Source organism: Centroberyx gerrardi, chromosome 20 (assembly GCF_048128805.1).
Source record: "Centroberyx gerrardi isolate f3 chromosome 20, fCenGer3.hap1.cur.20231027, whole genome shotgun sequence".
NCBI classification, from domain to species: Eukaryota; Metazoa; Chordata; class Actinopteri; order Beryciformes; family Berycidae; genus Centroberyx; species Centroberyx gerrardi.
This window is the reverse complement of record NC_136016.1, coordinates 2,294,834-2,312,380: the sequence shown is the minus strand read 5'-3', so window position 1 is coordinate 2,312,380 and position 17,547 is coordinate 2,294,834. Positions and strand designations below refer to the sequence as shown.

At 39.2% G+C, this 17,547-nt stretch overlaps 2 protein-coding genes across 2 annotated transcripts in view; one reads left to right on the top strand and one right to left on the bottom strand.

The window, feature by feature from the left end:
• Positions 1 to 17,547, top strand: part of LOC139918094 (NHL repeat-containing protein 3-like) — a 296,510-nt gene that overhangs the window by 275,948 nt on the left and 3,015 nt on the right. The gene's annotated exons all lie outside the window — the stretch shown is intronic.
• cabcoco1 (ciliary associated calcium binding coiled-coil 1) lies at positions 6,554 to 16,136 on the bottom strand. Its single transcript, XM_071906338.2, has 8 exons — positions 16,080 to 16,136; positions 15,874 to 15,965; positions 14,984 to 15,153; positions 14,179 to 14,323; positions 12,889 to 12,961; positions 12,559 to 12,672; positions 11,794 to 11,958; positions 6,554 to 6,637 (listed from the first exon to the last, which is right to left on the bottom strand). Exons 1-8 carry the CDS (start codon positions 16,134 to 16,136, stop codon positions 6,554 to 6,556), a joined length of 900 nt encoding a protein of 299 aa, XP_071762439.2.

Genomic DNA, 17,547 nt, shown 5'->3' with positions numbered 1-17,547 from the left:
CAAAAATATAATAAAGATCATATTAAAGTTCAAAATTCCCTATATGAGTGCTCCAAAGGCCAATAGCAGACAACAAAGGCATCTAATTACTCAATCTGCCTGAATATCCTTTATAATCTGTTCACACTCACTGAGATTTTTTTCCACATCGTTATTATCAGCATTCAAAGTATAATTGCAGAATTATTATTCATAGAATTAGCTCTATTATCATTCCCAACAACTCCTTCAAAAATGTCTCCATTCACCAAAAATAAAGCTTGTTATATTATAGGTTGGGACCAGAAATGGGTATTGGGGCTACTACTGAAAAGCCGAAAGTGGCATTAATAAAACATTTTAATAAACCATGGTCCTTTCTTATTTTGGCCCAAGGCTAAAACAAAGAACAAAGAATAATGAATAAACATGAAGAATTTATTTGTACTTAGCCTTTATTTAAACCTGCAATGAGCGATGTCAGACCCTATAACCAATCCTGAAACTAATGTGTGCTATGTGGAGATTTCCTTGAGACATAATGATGTCTTAAGGTAGTCCCACAGGTAGTCCCACTGGCCAGCATTGGCATAATAACGGCATCATGACGCATAAATGTTGCAGACATACATTACAATAACACACTGGCACTGCTCCGTAGAGTAGCAGGCTATCAATAAAGTTCTTCAAACAGAAACTCGAGAGTGTGTCATGGCTCTTGCCATGACTCTAGTTTTCCTTGTGTTTCTCGTTGTTCCCTGCCCCCTGTGTGTCTCCGCCTCCCTGGTTTGTCTTTCTGTGTTTGTCTGTGTCTGTCATGTGTGGCGTGGGCGTGGCTCCCTCTCCTTCCCAGCTCCTGGGCTCCTGAGTTGCCGACACACCTGAACCTCATCACTCATCACCTCCTGTATATCAACCCCGGCGTACCTACCAGTGGTCGCCAGATTGTTCCACCAACTCCGTGGTAGACACACTCTCGGTCGCTCTGCACTTTATGTCTGGACTTACCTTGTGTATCAAGTTCTGTTAATGTTGATCGTGTCTCTCCTGTGCCCAGGATTTCCTCCATGAGTCTCTCCACCTGCCCACGCCACATCTGCCAGCCACCCAGCTTTCCTGCCTGTCCGCCAGCTCGTTACACTCCAACCCGAGCTCCAGCCAGCCGTCTCGCTCGCCGGCTAACCCACCAGCTCGTCAGCTCGCCGGTCAGCCCAGCTCCGATCATCTTCCCTACTCCGGCTGCCTGCCTTCATCTCACCACTTCTAATTCCAACCTCCAATAAATTGCTTTTCCTTTTACATTTTGTCTGTGTCTGCATTTGGGTCCAAGAAGACAACCATTCCTAACAGAGTGCCATGCAGTTATGCAGTTATACTAGGAAAATATGACACAATATTCCCATCAGGACCACGCTTGATTAACTCTTAATCCAGAGTGGATTTTTCATTACAAGGGCTTTAGTTTAAAGTGTTCCTCATATCCATTCTATTAAAAAGATTGATAGGAGAAGTGTTTTTTTTTTCTGTTTCACCACCAAGCTCAATTCACTCTCTGTAGAATAGACAAAGTTGCTTGAAGTGATTGTGAACTGACCCTCCCAACCCTGATTTTCAGCACCAGTGACCACACACAATAGCGCATGAAAGCTAATCCCAGGAAAGCCAGCATGTCTTACGTTAAGAAGTCCAGAAACAGGAGACTGAAAACATCAGTAATACCAACCAGGTCATCAAACGACGCTCTGAAAAAGGAGGTGTCGTTTTCATCCACCTGTGTAGTTTGAGATAATGCAAAAGTTTTATACGAAACAGCTTGTCAGTAACAATATGTATCGGCACAACACAGAATGTTGGTATTAACTGGAACACTTGACTTGAAGTGAACTGTGATGACTTTGACTTTATTAATTCATGTAAAAATGTTTTCAGTACACCTTACCGCAAGTGAGGAAACAGCGCAAAATTTTACATGAATTAATAAAGTCAAAGTCATCACAGTTCACTTCAAGTCAAGTGTTCCAGTTAATACCAACATTCTGTATCTTCTGATGATATATATTGTTACTGACAAGTGTTTCGTATACAACTTTTGCACTATTTTGCGCTGCAGTAAGGTGTACCGAAAACAGCACAAAATTTTACATCAAAAACACTAAAACTGGAAATCGCAAACATAAAAACAGCACATTTGTACACGTGAAACAAGACAAAGTACAAAAATATAAAGATGAAAAATAAATTATAAGATCAGCAGAATGTCATTTCAAGAAGTATTATGTACATACAAGGTTACTAAGAATAAGTGTAGCACAGACTATATTTTAAACATGACAATGTAGCCTCTATAGGGAACTGTTCAAAAGGAGGGGGAAAAAATGCATTACAAACATGATAATCCCATTATAAGCAGATATAAAATTGTCAGTAACACTTTAAGTGTTGCTCATAAGCACATTATGAGAACATGATGAGATGCATTATAATCATTATATGCCTAGCATTATATAATATGCTATAATGCACACTAAAATGCTTATTATGCTGTAAGAATAGTCCATATGTTTGAAATATGATAAAGATGCAGCTATAAGGCCTCGCAATGCACTTCAAGTAAAACATTACTAACTTTTCTTACAAAATAATTTAATATCATTCAATTTTTATATCATGCCATTAACTATACATTAGATTTTTTTCACTGTCTTTAGGACCTAAATTCATAGTATACATTATAGTAAGTAGCATCAAACTGATGTAAATTAATGATGGGGTCTTTTAGGGGGAAAAAAACCCATAAATTAATGTTTTTCTTTAAGTCAAATTTATTTTAATGTTAGCATTGGTGGTTGTTTGCCTTATGATTATCGCCAGCTGGAGGTGAGCTTACTACTTCACTGAAAGTAACAAGTATCACAAATGTGTGTTCTCCCAAATTAGACACAGGTGTTAAAATTTCACCAGCCAGTTGAATTTCTGAGCTGCCACAGCCGTTTTTACGGTAGAAGAGACTGGCTGTGGTTAGTAGAGCTGACAGACTCAGCAGCCACAGACAATATTTACCAGGTACATCAGTTAGCTGCTGTTGATTCCAACCCTGATACAGACAGACTGGACCGATACAGCGCAATGGGCTGAGCAGGCGAACTTGACAAGGCAAATCCAACCTCAGTTCATGTTTTTTCAGTTTTCTTCCGGAAACCCATATAGCCTCGGGAGAGTGATCTAACCCCCTCTTGGCAGTGTAAACTGAGAGAAACAGAGAGTTGGTTCAAACCAAAGTGGTTATGAAAGACTTAATTGGACATCTGGCTTGCGGGCTCAGTGGCCATATTTTGCATTGATTAAAAGCAGTAAATCTATGTTAGATTGGAATCGTGTTTCCACCGCAGCCGCTGAGTGATTTAGATGTAATTGTAGGAACAGAGGTCAATGACTCATTTCCAGAGGATAGCTGCTATCTCAGAAATACCATCTTAGGAATCAAGACAAGTCTGTCACAGGCGAGTTACAGACAGATTTTTCTGACTGTTTTCTGCTCTTTCACTTGTTTATTGTTGTGGCTGTTTTTGCACTTTGTCTTGTCTTTAAAGTTCTGATTCAACCTACTGTGATTCATGACAGCTTGCACATTTGCTGTTCTAAGCAGGTCTTTCTAGCTCTTTCCTGGGAAGAATCCTCTGCCACACAGGAAGTGATGCGTTTTATGTGTCTGGTTTGTTTGGAATGAACAGAAGAAGAACTGGGTAGTTAGCATGAGCATGAGAAACTTCATCAACAGAAAATCCAAGGAAAAAGTGGAGCGTCTTGAAACTCCAAATTTTGAAAGCACCTAGGGCCGGATTCACAAAACCCTCTTAAGAAAAAAAATCTTCTCAAGTGCCATTTTTTTCTTAACTTTAGTCTTAAGAAAAAAAATAGGAAAAAATGCTATTCTCAAAAACAGTTCTTATATATTTTCTTAACTTTCTTTTTATGTTTCTTCCTAAGAAAAAACTTACGAATAAATGGTATTCTTGAAATGAAAGTTCTCAAATTTGTTCTTAATTTTTTTCTTAAATTTAAGACAGCCCTTCACCTGTCTTAAAATTCCTACAGTGAAAAGGTAAGCCTCTCTAATATCATATATTTAAACAAATTTTAGACAAGTAGGTTATAGTTCAAAGTCTTCATAGGTTCCCCTACACCTAACATTAAGATTAACATGTATTGTAAAGCTTTATTTGGTGTAGGGTCAAGTAGCCTCTGTCTCATGTCTGTTGAAAATAAGCTAGCAAATTTTACAGTTACCAACAGCAACCAATGTTTAAATCTTTTCATATACTTCATTAGTTGTAGTTGCCCTAAATAGGTTTTTACACAATTGTTTTGTTGATGGAAGCACTTTGGGTTGCCTCCTAGCCTCATCTCCTAGCCTCAATGGTAGTAAGCCTAAAGTGTATTAACCATAATTAATTCAGGCCCTATTTGGAGAAGTTCTTAAGTAGGAAAATTAAAGATATTCGTAAGAAATGAGACTGTTACTAAGAAAATATTGAGGAATTGCACTTAAGAGCCTTCTTAAGAACTTCCTAAATTTTCCTCTTATGTAATTTCTTAAGATCTATCTTAAGAACACATTGGTGAATCCGGCCCCTGGTCAAGTAATTGTTGAGTCACTGGTATTGATGAACAACCCTATCAGTTCCCACAGATGTATTATGGTCATTTTGCGCTATGGGGCTTTTAAACTTCGATTTCAGAGGGTTATGATCACAAATGTCCCCTCCATGTTAATGCACTTTGGGCCTCGTCCAGTAGCTCCGGCTGCAGGATCACACTAAAATCACAATATGGGATATTTCCAAGCAAATAAAAACAGCTTGAGGTGCCTTACTTCAAGCCACCAGTAACTTGATGCGCCTTGGAATTTAATGCTTTTGCTTTGTACATCAGCACAGAGGAAAGAAAAGACTGACCACACATCTAAAATATACTCTTTTTATACATGGAGTGTTTGGATTGTCCAGGCCATGCATTATGGATGCCATAGTGTTTTCGTAACGGTGGTATCCAACTGGACACAGGAAAACCATTAATTCTGGCTCTATAAGATTAGTCGTTATTTTAAGATAAGAATGATCCCAGTTGGGAAATTGGGCCTTTGCAGCAGCAAAGAAAAATAGAACATACATAAGAATAGAGCAAATGGGGGTATTAGAATGCAACCGACCATTACAAAACTACAGCATAAGAAAGAAAAGTATAAACTACAGTACAGTATATATATAACAGTATGTATGCAGGGTGTGCAAAATAACAGCAGGAGAACTTACTGAGACATACACTATATGCAGTATGAACATAGGTGAGAAATAATTAATGTACATGCAGATGAGATTTTTCGTGGTACTGTCAGGTGATGACAGTACATGTACAGTGATACTGTACATGTACAGTATTTTACTGTCCGGAGGGTGACTCCGGACAGTAAAATACTGTACATGTACTGTACAGTTCTGTGCTCAAATATAAGCATTGCAACATTTTTACCTTTCATTTATCTTAGAAAGTAAAAGTTTAAGTAAAAAGTTGGAAAACCCAGGATTTGAGGTCCAGTACAAGGACATGAAGTGTTTCTGCAATGTGCATTGTTGTCCAGAAGAGGGCAAACGATTTAGTCTCACACTAGAGGATAAAAGCAGGTCAACCTGTGTTTGGTTCAGCAGTGAGTTCAGCAGAAAAGACAATACTTCCCACTGACACTCTGCACAAATGGGATCAGCAGAAACCCAAGGTGAACACACACACACACACACACACACACACACACACAAAAGCAGGCACTTACACACACATTTGCACACATACAGAAGCACACTCACATACATTCTCACACACATACAAAAGAAACAAACACAGGTATACATATGCAGACACACACACACACACACACACATACACACACACACACATGCAGATGCAAGCCAAACACAGGGATGGGATTTTGGGGCAAAAACTAAGACATAATGATGAAGGTTGAGTGTTTGAGCGTTTATATCCAAATGAACTTTATTGAATTCATGGTAATTCATTCAGTCTTAAGCACAGCTCTAAAGCTCTTCTTATTAGGATGCTTTGTTAGTAAAAGCAGTCTTTCTGAACACATAGCCTATACGTTTTGGCTGTTTTTGACGGAAATTAAGCTAAATTACAAAGTTTTTTTTCATGTCACAATTTCTCCAGCATTGTTGGTAGACAGTTGATTAAACTGCACTAGGACATAAGAAACATAAGCCCTTAAAAATTCAGTTTTAGGGTGGATTTTCCCTTAATTCTTATTACCCATGCAGTTTAAAGATAGGGAAAACAGTGTGAAATACTGTGCTGCACTAAAACGCACTCAATAAGCAGCATCATTTAAAAAAAAAAAAAAAACCCAAAGACATTCATTTTTCTACTGATGTGGAAAATGCGCCTGGAGTCATTCAAATTGAGTATGTGGCCGAGATCAATTATTCAAGACATGTTATTAAATGAAATTGAATAATATTTATGACATTTATGAATAAATTATTGAAGACGTGATGTATTGCAGCTATTTGGCGGAGCTGTTTTTCAGGCATGCTATTCTGGCGGCATAGCTCTCCTCTTGAAGCCGGAGTTTCTCGCTGAACTCGGCCTGGGAACGACACACACACGCACACACACACACACACACACACACATTTAAAATATTTATTTATGTCCACATAAATACAAGCATACAAAGGACATAAACACTATTAATGCAATCAGATATTGGGTCAGTCAGTTACATAAGTGCCTGATTGGCAGCCACATTGTTGCATACATACAGGATGAAAGCAGTGGCAGGTCGAGGGATAATAGACAGAATCCACTTCAAGGGTATAAAAAGCAACGCCTTCTCCATATTGAGCGGCTACCAATGATAGCAGATACTGAACAATACCTCGCTAACTGCTTGGCCCTTCTTTTAGGGAGACCAGCCATCTGAAGGCCCCTCACAACTAGCTTGTGCGCATGACCCAGGCTGCCAAATATGAAAACTAAAAGTTTGCACTTGTAGCCTAGCTGTGAAATGGTCTGCTCCAGCTGTTGATATTTCAGCATCTTAGTTAGAAAGGCTTCCTCTAGGCTGTAGTCAAAAGTACAGCCGACCTCTAGAACGAACACCTCTGTAAGATTTTCATTGACAACAACAACATCGGGAGTGTTAGCTGTAATATTAGAGAACACTTCTGAATCCTCACTACACAGACTGAACATGCTCGGCTTCACAGCAGAATGCTTATACAGCATTATAGAAGACCTGAAGATAGATGTGATATCTTTTGATATCAGATCCACTATTCTGTCATGCCTACATATGTAAAGCCCCCTGTATACATGGCAACCATTTAAGATGTGGGACATGGTTTCAGCTATCTGGTCGTGACCATGGTGTTTACAGTGAGGAGCATGACTGTCAGGAAGCCAGATGGAAAGATTAAGCTTAGTTGGTAAAACCTGTAATCTTGCTTTTATAGTGAAGATGACAATGCTCTCATCTATAGCTACACTTTTGAACACTGTGTGGGAGACAGAGTGATCTGCAGCAGGGAGACATGCTAGCTTCCCTTGAAGTTTCAACTCAGTCCAGTGTTGCCGTTGTCTCTGTTGTTGCGCCCTCAAGAGGTGACCTCGGGCATTTGTTAGTGGAAGTTGATGTTCTGTTCCACCGACATTCACAGTTGCTCTCACAGAGATACTGGGGTCAGATATAACCTCCTCTGAGACATTTACTGCCTCGGAGTTAGACCCTACCCACTCCAGAGTAACTTTTGCCCAGCCACATAGGTCGTTCAAGTCAGGCCAGTCCGACCCACACACACACACACACACACACACACACACACACACACACACACAGGGATAGATCAGAGAATGGCAGAGGACAATGCAGCCTTTGAGTCGAAGCATAGAAAATTCAGAAAGCAATACATTGGCGTGGATGGGATTGGTTCCACGTCGGATTTGTCATCAGTTTAGCTTCAACTTTCAACTTTCAACTCGATGAAACGTATTTCGCAAGATTTCAAAAGATCCGTTTCCTTTCTGCGTCATCCGCGCTTCTCCATCAATTGAGTCACTTTGCATACAAGTGTTTGTTTTAATGCACTCTGCAGCTGGAAGCCTTCATTCTCCTGCTTTCATTTTGTTCTTCCCACACCCGTTACTGTTTTACAAGAAAGACCTGTTCCCTTTTTGCACACTCCCTGTCTTTGCGACGGTAATTATTTGGCTTGCAAATATTTGACTGTTTTCCTGAAAACTGCAAGTCCTCAATCCATCCAGCCTTGATTTTGTTATTCTTATTCCTTTTACTGCAGCTATCCGTTTTGAGCATCGCTAATTACAACCATGCTCCTGACTCCTAGGGGCCCGAGAGATATTCTATATTGTGTACTACTACTATGTTTACGGCTTCACAGCATAGTTCCATTTATTTTCTCTGGGTCACTGTATACTTCCAAATTAAACGGTTCCAATCCACTTATGGTATTCGCCCTACGCTGCACGGGGGCCAGTTTTCGGAACGTCAGCCTTATAAGGCCTGATGAGAGCCACATGCCCAGTTAGACTCCTGGGAACCTTATAAACTCAACTCCCCCCCCCCCCCCCCCCCCCCCCCCCTACACACACACACACACACCCTCTCAGAGACAGTGAAACAGAGCGGATTCTATTCTAATTGTTTTCCCTTGTAGCATTTTGAGATTCACCTTCGATAAAAAGAACAAATAAAACATATCGGAGTTTATTATTTTTAAGGGGAAAGAGAGAGGGGGGAAGCGGGACTGAAAGAGAGCGAGCCGAGCCAAGATGGAGGCTATTAAATATCGTTTACAAGGAAGATGCAATTTGGAACAGGCACCGGCGATCTGTGTCAGGACTAAAAACAGCTCGTCCACTAAAATATCCCGCAGAATGAAAGATTTAAAGCATACAGTACATGCAGTGGAATTCTTTGCTTATTGGATCATACAGTCCATAGTGAAAATCTGTCTTTCTGTCATCTACAGTTAAATATAGATTTAACATTAAAGATGATTGAGTTGGATTGTGCTTATGAGTCTTCATTGGCCTCAGTTTTACACCCTATTTTAAATCATAACAGTAAAAAAAAAAGACCAACTGTATAGCTCTCTATCCCTATACTTGTGACTGCATATATTCAAATTATTCCACTATATAATAATAGTGTCAGCCTTTATACTTTGGCAACACTTTATTTGAAGTGCAATTTAAAGGCATCAGGAGCCCATTGTAAGTGTAATATAAGCATATACAGTATGCGCAATTCTGACATTATAATCCCATCTGAAAATCCCATGCATTTTAATGCGTTTATGAATCTGCTATGACTATGTAATGAGGTTGCTGCCTGTACAATGGCCAAAGAAAATATCCAAGCCTCTTTAGCAAATTCTTTGAGATATGGAAAATGATTGTGTGATGATTGATGGTTATAATGATTGTAGTTGACTCATAATGTGCTTATGGTGTGCTTATGATGCCCTATGATGTGTTATAGATAGCGCAGATAGAAATAGCTGTAGTAGGTTCCACTGGGAGATAGCTAACAATCAGACCGACTGAGTGTGTGTGTGTGTGTGTGTGTGTGTGTGTGTGGGGTGGTGGTTTCGCATTACAGGACAGTTAGTCACTTAATAAGAACCGGGCAACCGTCCCTCTGCAGCTGTTCAGGACTTTATCAAATAAGATCATTCTCTCTCTCTCTATCTCTCTCTCTCTCTCTCCCATCTATCTTTTATCTCTTTGTTAAAGCCCTCTCTTCCCCTCAATGCATTCCTTCTCTTTCACCTAATTCTCATTTTTGCTGTCACGCTCCCTCCCTCCCTCCTTCCCTCTTTCTCTCTCCATCCCTCTCTATCTCTCCCTGTGTTATTAGATGCCGCTACAAGCTTATTAAAAGCAGGAGGAATACCAGTCATGCTTTGAAAACAACATGATCCCCCTCTAAGCGCCGGTCGTAACCAGCTCCATGAGAGAGGGAGAGAGAGAGAGAGAGAGAGATAAATACAAAAAATCGGTGGCTTGTGAGAACAAGTTGTGGAAAACCACTGGATATAGAGTGACATAATCCTTGTTATTCTGATTGTTTTGTGTTGCGGCATGCCGTTGCCTGCGCAAAAGGGTTAGGATTAGTTATATTTATTTGTTTTATTAAATATCAGATATCATCCAGTCATGTCATCCACCCTCTGATATGATGGAGGTTCCTCCTGACCACAGCTACATAGAAACAGCCTGGAAAACCTGCCATGACATTTGATTTTCTTTGCATATTTTATGTATTCACCTAATTGTTCACTTATGTTTTTTGTAAATTCATTTTTCATTTAAAGGCAGCAATGTATCACAGACTTTCACTCCAACTGAATAGATGGGGGTGTATTACTGCCTTAAAAAGCTGCTAACCCTTAATAATTATTCTGGATTTCAATGGAGAGTTTTAGTGTCCCATGATGGTCTAAATGCTGTTTCAGAGGCTTTCATACCCCAACAAAAAATAATTATAGGGTAAACAATGAATCCCTGAATGAATCCCTTATATTTAAAGATATGGTAAGAATAGGTTTATTAATTAATGATCCGTTTATTAATGATCAGTTTATTTGAATGCGATCTTTAGTTGCTCGGCTGCCTTCATCTCTTCTATAGAGAACACAGTAACATACATGAAGTTACATACATACATATAAGCACTGCTGATACAACAATGTGATTCATTATGAAATACCAGAGTATGTGTTGTCTTACCATCATAAATAGGTTCATCTACATATATAGTATATCACTATACATAATTGTATGGCAGCAGTCCATATAAACTAATGGATGAAGAACCCGGCAGTACGTTTTCCCATCGTACGATGTCATTGAAACTCATTTGCATATGATTAGAGAAAGAGGAATTACTAATATTTACTTTTTACAACTCATTGATAGCCAGCTCCAGAAGAATGACTCACAACAGGTAGTCTGTCTGCCAGCAGTAAATCTGTGGCCAGACACCCGGGGGTGGTTTTTGACAGTTATCTACCTTTTGAGGAGCCGGTTAAGAAGGAACTGTAGCACATGTAGCAGCACTCCTTCAGTATTTCAAAATGTGCAACTACTGAGTTGAAATCCATGCAGAAAGCAATGAGTCTGATGTGAATAAATCTCCAAAGACCAGTAACTCCCATTTAGAACATTCAGTGAAAAACAAACTGTTTCAGACTAACAAGATTCATCAGTTGGCAAATCATTTTTCTCGGTACAAAAACGGTGTTGCTCCATTGACTTTCTCACTCCAATTGAGTCTAATGACAGTGACATAAAGGAGCATTTCAACTACTTGGAATGTATTACACATAAGGAACTATAGGAAAATCTAATGTTCTATAATAATCAACAAATACAACTATAGTACAAATTAACTATTCAATACCACTAGTATTTCAATTAACACTATTTTCATTATTTCAAATATACAAATCATCTTTTAGAATGGCTCTTACAGTACAGAAGGACATTCACGCTTTATATCATCGTTTAGACTATTGAAACTCCATGTGCTAAACGAAGAGACCATTTCACCCCAATTTTCCCACTCAGGTTTAGCATTGATTTCAATGAGACTAAAAAGCGATTGATTCTGACTGTTCCTCAGTCTAGACTCAAGACTTGGTTCTCAGATTCAGCAGTCACTTTGCTACCGAAGCCCCTAAAAGTCTGTCAGACCTCTGGTGTGGTGGTGTAGTATACCTGGAGGCTCCCCAGCATGTCTTTGGCCAGCTCTCCCAGCACCTCCTTCACCTCTTGGACGGAATACTCTCCAGCCTCCCCCTCCTCCTCCTTCTTCTCCTCCGCATCCCTCTCCATCTGTTGGGCCAGATTCTGGTGCATCTCCCCCGACTCTTGCTGCTTCATCTGTGGACAGAAATCAGCAATATTTATATCTTAAAATGGTGTCGGATTTTGTACCGATTTGGGGTGTGCTTGATTTAATCTACCAGTTAATCACACAGCCTGGTTATACTAACAAAATTTCTGACTGGTGACTGCCAAGATATTATGATCTGGTCAGTGTGATAAATTATAAGATGAAAGGACTGCCAAGATATTATTATTTGGTCAATATGATAAATTATTAGACATTTTTTTAAAATTTCTGGCATTTTTCTGCTTTGCAGTAAATAAAACCGGAGGTCAAAGATGTGCTGGCCTGCTAATGTATGGTTCCATGGGCAGACAGTGCCCCCTTGTGGATAATTGAGTAATAGCAAGTCAGAGCTCACACTGATCTATCCATTTATCAGTTACTCCATTATCCATTCATACAGTACATCCATCCATACATTGATACACATATCCTTTTACCAAAAGATTCATTCATTTACTCATCCAACTCCCAATCAATACACAATTATACATCCATTCATCATTCGTTTATTCATTCAGTAATCTGTCCATCATTTAGTAAGTGATCCATCCATCCATTATCCATCCATCCATCCATCCATCCGCCACCTCTTTGCGTTCCTGAATAGGAGGCAGGGCCAGATAGCGGAAGTAGAGGTCAGCTGACATGCCTTCCTCCAATGGGGCGAAAGCATCCTCACTGCTGATCACCTCAATCGTCCTCTGGAATGCAGGAAGTATAAAATGTAGTTTAAACAAACGCACGCACACACACATTGACATGTTCTGGAATAGAAAGTGTGCAATATATACTATAATAATCAACATTCAATATATAGTATTATTATAAAACATAAAGTATATAATAGGCATCAATGGACATACACATACAAGTGCAAACTCATGCACACACACACACACACACACTAGCTGTCTGACCTCCATGCCTATCAGCAGTTCTTCTCTGGCTGTGGTGAAGAGAAGCTCATAGAGTCTGTATTTGTGAAACAGACTGCAGCCAACAGGTCACACAGGGTCAGATGAACATGTAAAAAGTGTATTTGACTATTAGTATAACACAGTATGGCCTAAAAAAGTACTAAATGACACAGTCAAATCTCAAAATAAAGACTATATCCTCACCAAAGGCCTCTTCTAGACTTTTACCAAACACAACCTGTTAAACCTATAGTCAGTGATGTAGTGGTAAATAAAAAGGAGGGTAAAGTATGACCTCCAATTGGTGATCATCATACAGCAAACAGCCACCAATACTAACAAACATCAATTATGCTTTCAGAGAAGTATTTTTTTCCCCTTAAAAGATGTACTGTACTATTTCATTTATGTCATAAAGATTTATGTCAGCCTACAGCAGTGTGTATTTTTTAAAGTGAGTTTTAGCAGGTTTAAAAAAAAATGTTTAAAAATGAAGAGGTCGCCAAGCAGAGGCTCAAATACATTTTTTACAACTTTGTTATTTGGCTTTTTCCTCTTTTGTAAAGGAACCCACATTTTCTAAATCATTTTTTTACATGTCCCAAAACTGATTTTGAGGGCTACTGAGCCAAAATATATACACAATATGCAAACAACACACCTACTAGCCTACAGCGTTTTACTGAAAATGCTGTGACGGCCGAACAGTTCTCAGCGTTTGATATTATTTTCTCCAGAATGACTTGGGTATGTATTTTTGACCCCTCCTGTCAGCCTTCTCTGCATGGTTTCCAAATCAGAGCTTGAAAAATTCTTATCAAATTAGGCTTGGGCAATATCCAAAATGTATTATCGCAATGCGGTCCCACCAAAATATCACAATATACGGGTATATACGGTACACGATATACAGGTATTTTGGGGTATTTTTTTTTATTTCTCCTAAATTACATCAAATTTCTAGGCTATTAATAATAACAATTATCCCTAAACAATGGCCATTTGGTGTAAGTTGCTCAGTCCTGCTATTTCCAGGAAAACGGGCTGACTGTGGAAAAGGGAACCCACTTGAAATAAAATGACAAATTTTTCACTACAACTATGATTATTTTTGTTTTTTTACTATCCTACCACTAGTAGATTGTAGGTTTATAAGTTTAAAAGTTTGCACAATTGCGATCTAAGCAACAATATTTGATGCCGTGGAAAATATTGCGATATTCACAAAATATCGGCAATATGCAATATTATCGAATATCGGCCCAAGCCTATATCGAAGATGCTTGTTACCTGCTTCTGATGTAATCTATAAGCACTGTGGCTTGCTCTCTGTCTAGAAGTGGAGCGGTGTCGCCCTCGGAGGCCAGGTGCTGGCGAGCGGCGGCTAAGGCCTTGGAAAACTCCATCAAGTTATCGACAAACCCCATCTGTTTCTCTGGAATATGACAATAACGCACAAATCTGCACTTCTATACATATCTTATCTACACATCTGCACGTCTATACACTTTTTCTGCATCTCAGTGACACACACTTTACTGTATTATTCTGTATTAATGCTGTAAATTCAAATTTTGTGAGATTTTCATATTTTTTCTCACGCTGTCATTTATCTCTGTTTCTTCATTTATTTTCATACTGCATACTGTATATTCTCATACTTTTCATATATTTTCCTATAGTACACATTTTTCATATTGTCTCAGTATTTTCTACTGCTGTCATTTTGCTATATTTCTTCTATTCATGCATATATTTTTCTAAATATGTTGAGTTGATTTTGTTGCTTCCTTTATGTTTAATACCCCCCATTTACTCTACATTTCCATCCCACATTTATTGACAAGTGGATCCTATTACTATTTGCAGCTGCAACGACCCAGTTTCCCCACAGAAATCATTTACATTTCATCTAATCTAATAAAGCACAGATTTCTAGCAGGCATAACTGGCGTACATTGGGTACCTTGTGGTTCGTTACATCACCTACCAACTCAAAAACTGTCTCTTCTACCTAGTACCAACCACCATTTAAATATTGTCTGTTTCTCTGCCTGTTTTCTTCTCTTTCTCTCTATCTGTCTGTCTTGCCCACCTCTTATGTTATCCAGGAGCATGTGCAGTACAGCCATGGTGAAGGAGGTCTGTGTGGGGGTGAAGTCAGCCTCTTTAGCCCGCCAGAAGCCACAGACGTAGTAGTCGAGCAGGGCGGCTTCCTTCATACAGGTCTGCTGGTTCCTAAAGCCCAGAATCTCCTCAAACTCCCTGAAAGTGGGAACGGACAACAGAAAACACATCTGGATGAAATATAGAAATTCACATGAGGTATTTAGCTAGTGCTTTTATCCAGTGAGTGAGAAGCTAGGGGTTCACACACACACACACACACACACACACACACACACACACACACACACACACACACACACACACACACATACACGCACACACGCACACAAACACAAAGGTATAGCAAGTGTAGTATAGCAAGTATAGCAAGATATAATAACACCGAACTCCACTTAAATATCTGGTAATTTAAAGTTACTTTGCTTATGGGCAAACATACACAAGTTGTAGAACATGATTTAAGACCATGTACAAACAATTAGGCTTCAGTCTTTGTTTCGGCATACATCCCATACACCGAGCAGCACTTGTATCGATCAAATTTCAACTTTTATCATTGGTTCGCCTGTTAGACCCACAATCTTCTTCCGCAAACGATACCCCACCGAGGGCGGTAGTGCGCAGTGTGAACCAATACTAAAAGTTGGGATTTTGTTGAAATAAAGTTCTGTTTGGTGGGTCATCTGTATGCCGAATTTCATAAAAGACACTGAAGAGTTAGCTAAATCTTATCTCGTGTTCTACCATGTATGTATTTTTGCCAAAAAGCAAGGCTGCATTGAACTCTTCGATGTTTTTAAATAGAGTTTGGGTCTTGCCATACGAAGGAAGCAGGAACATATCGGGGCTACTTACGACTGAACCTCATCCACAGACTTCTCCAACAACTCGCCTATTTGTTTGTGTGTCAACGCTCTCCACTGGGGGAAGCGTTTTTCCTCTTCTTTCTTGCGAGGGAAACGACAAAAATGCTCTTGTTATCCATATTATAAGGTGAGTTGGCACAAGATAAACACGTTTTTTGAAGGCTTTGAGAAATGCAAATAGTCATTTATTCATACAGAATCTTTTACTTTTGGAGGTTCTTTCTTTTCACGGCTTTTCGCTCCTCCGGACATGTTGACACCTGTGGTTGACGCTCCAGTCGTTACCATGACAACAACCAACCACTTCCGCTCACAACCATGGATGTATGTAACAGCCAGAGCCATATAGAGAGATCTCTCTATATGGCTCTGGTAACAGCTAAAGAAGTCAATTGATTCCTATTATATTAACACTTATATCACTTATAAGTCAATTAATTACTGATTAATGAAGACAATGAATTATTATAAGTGAGTTAAAAAAAAAAATCAAGTAGCCTAGGGGAACTTAAAAAAAAATACATAATTGGTGGAAAAAAAAAAAGTTATTTAAAACTAATTTCCTGCATTTCTACACCACCTAACCTCTTGGATTAAGTCAAGAAACAACCCTGTATAATGTTAACCAAAAATGTAAAATTATGTTATATTACTAGATTTCGGCATTGAGGTGCTTACATTCATGATTTTGCATAGGCATACTAACCTAAAAACCTATTATTGGGAATCGCGAGAAAGTTTCAGAGCGGCAGACACAGAGCGTCCCGTAACCATAGTAACTCACTCTCACTCCTGCCTGCGTGCGCACGGCGCGAGAGGAGAGGGAGAGATGCGGTGCTGCTGTTGCGCTGTGCTGCTCTGTCTTGTCTGTCCGTGCGCTGTCTATGGAGTTTCCTCTTTTCGCGCCGCAATGTTATCAGTTATGAATTTGTTTTTCACTGCATGAGAAAATGGACTTGTGGCGTGAGAGAGTGTGAAAAGTGTCAATTGCGTGAGTCTCACGGTCCATGTGTGAGAGTTGGCAGCCCTGTGAACTCGCTTGACATTATTATGTATGAAACTGCCAATCAGATTTATTTACTTATTAATCGAAGGTGCCGGAACGCCCACTTTAACCCCTGGCTGTAACTGTGTTTACAAATTGAAAATGATTAAATCTCTCTCTCTCTCTCTCTCTCTCTCTCTCTCTCTCTCTCTCTCTCTCTCTCTCTCTCTCGTGTGACAAACTCGACTCGACCGAAAATATCAAGAGTCTATTCAATCTATGGAAGAATTCAACCAATGGCAGTGAGCCTATATGGATAAAAAATATCTTAAATGTCCTTCAAATCAGAATTGTATGAAATTCACTTCCAGTTCAGTAATTTCAAAAATGCGAATAGAAACAGGGATTTATCTGCTAATTCTAGAGCATGTTCAGTCATTTCTCAAGACATTAGTTATGACAACCATCTCCGACCAAAAATGATGAAAAATTAGTGATGAAAATCCACTTCCTGAATTGAATTGAAAGTTAACTATCTTTAGTTCAAATATATGAAGCTGACAAGGGGAGCACATGATCAAGGGAATGGTGAAAATAACTCAGGTTAAAGTTAAAAGAGTTTGAAATATGAAACCATTTTCAGATATTGTGACACCTTCAACTCTGTGGCTGTGGAGA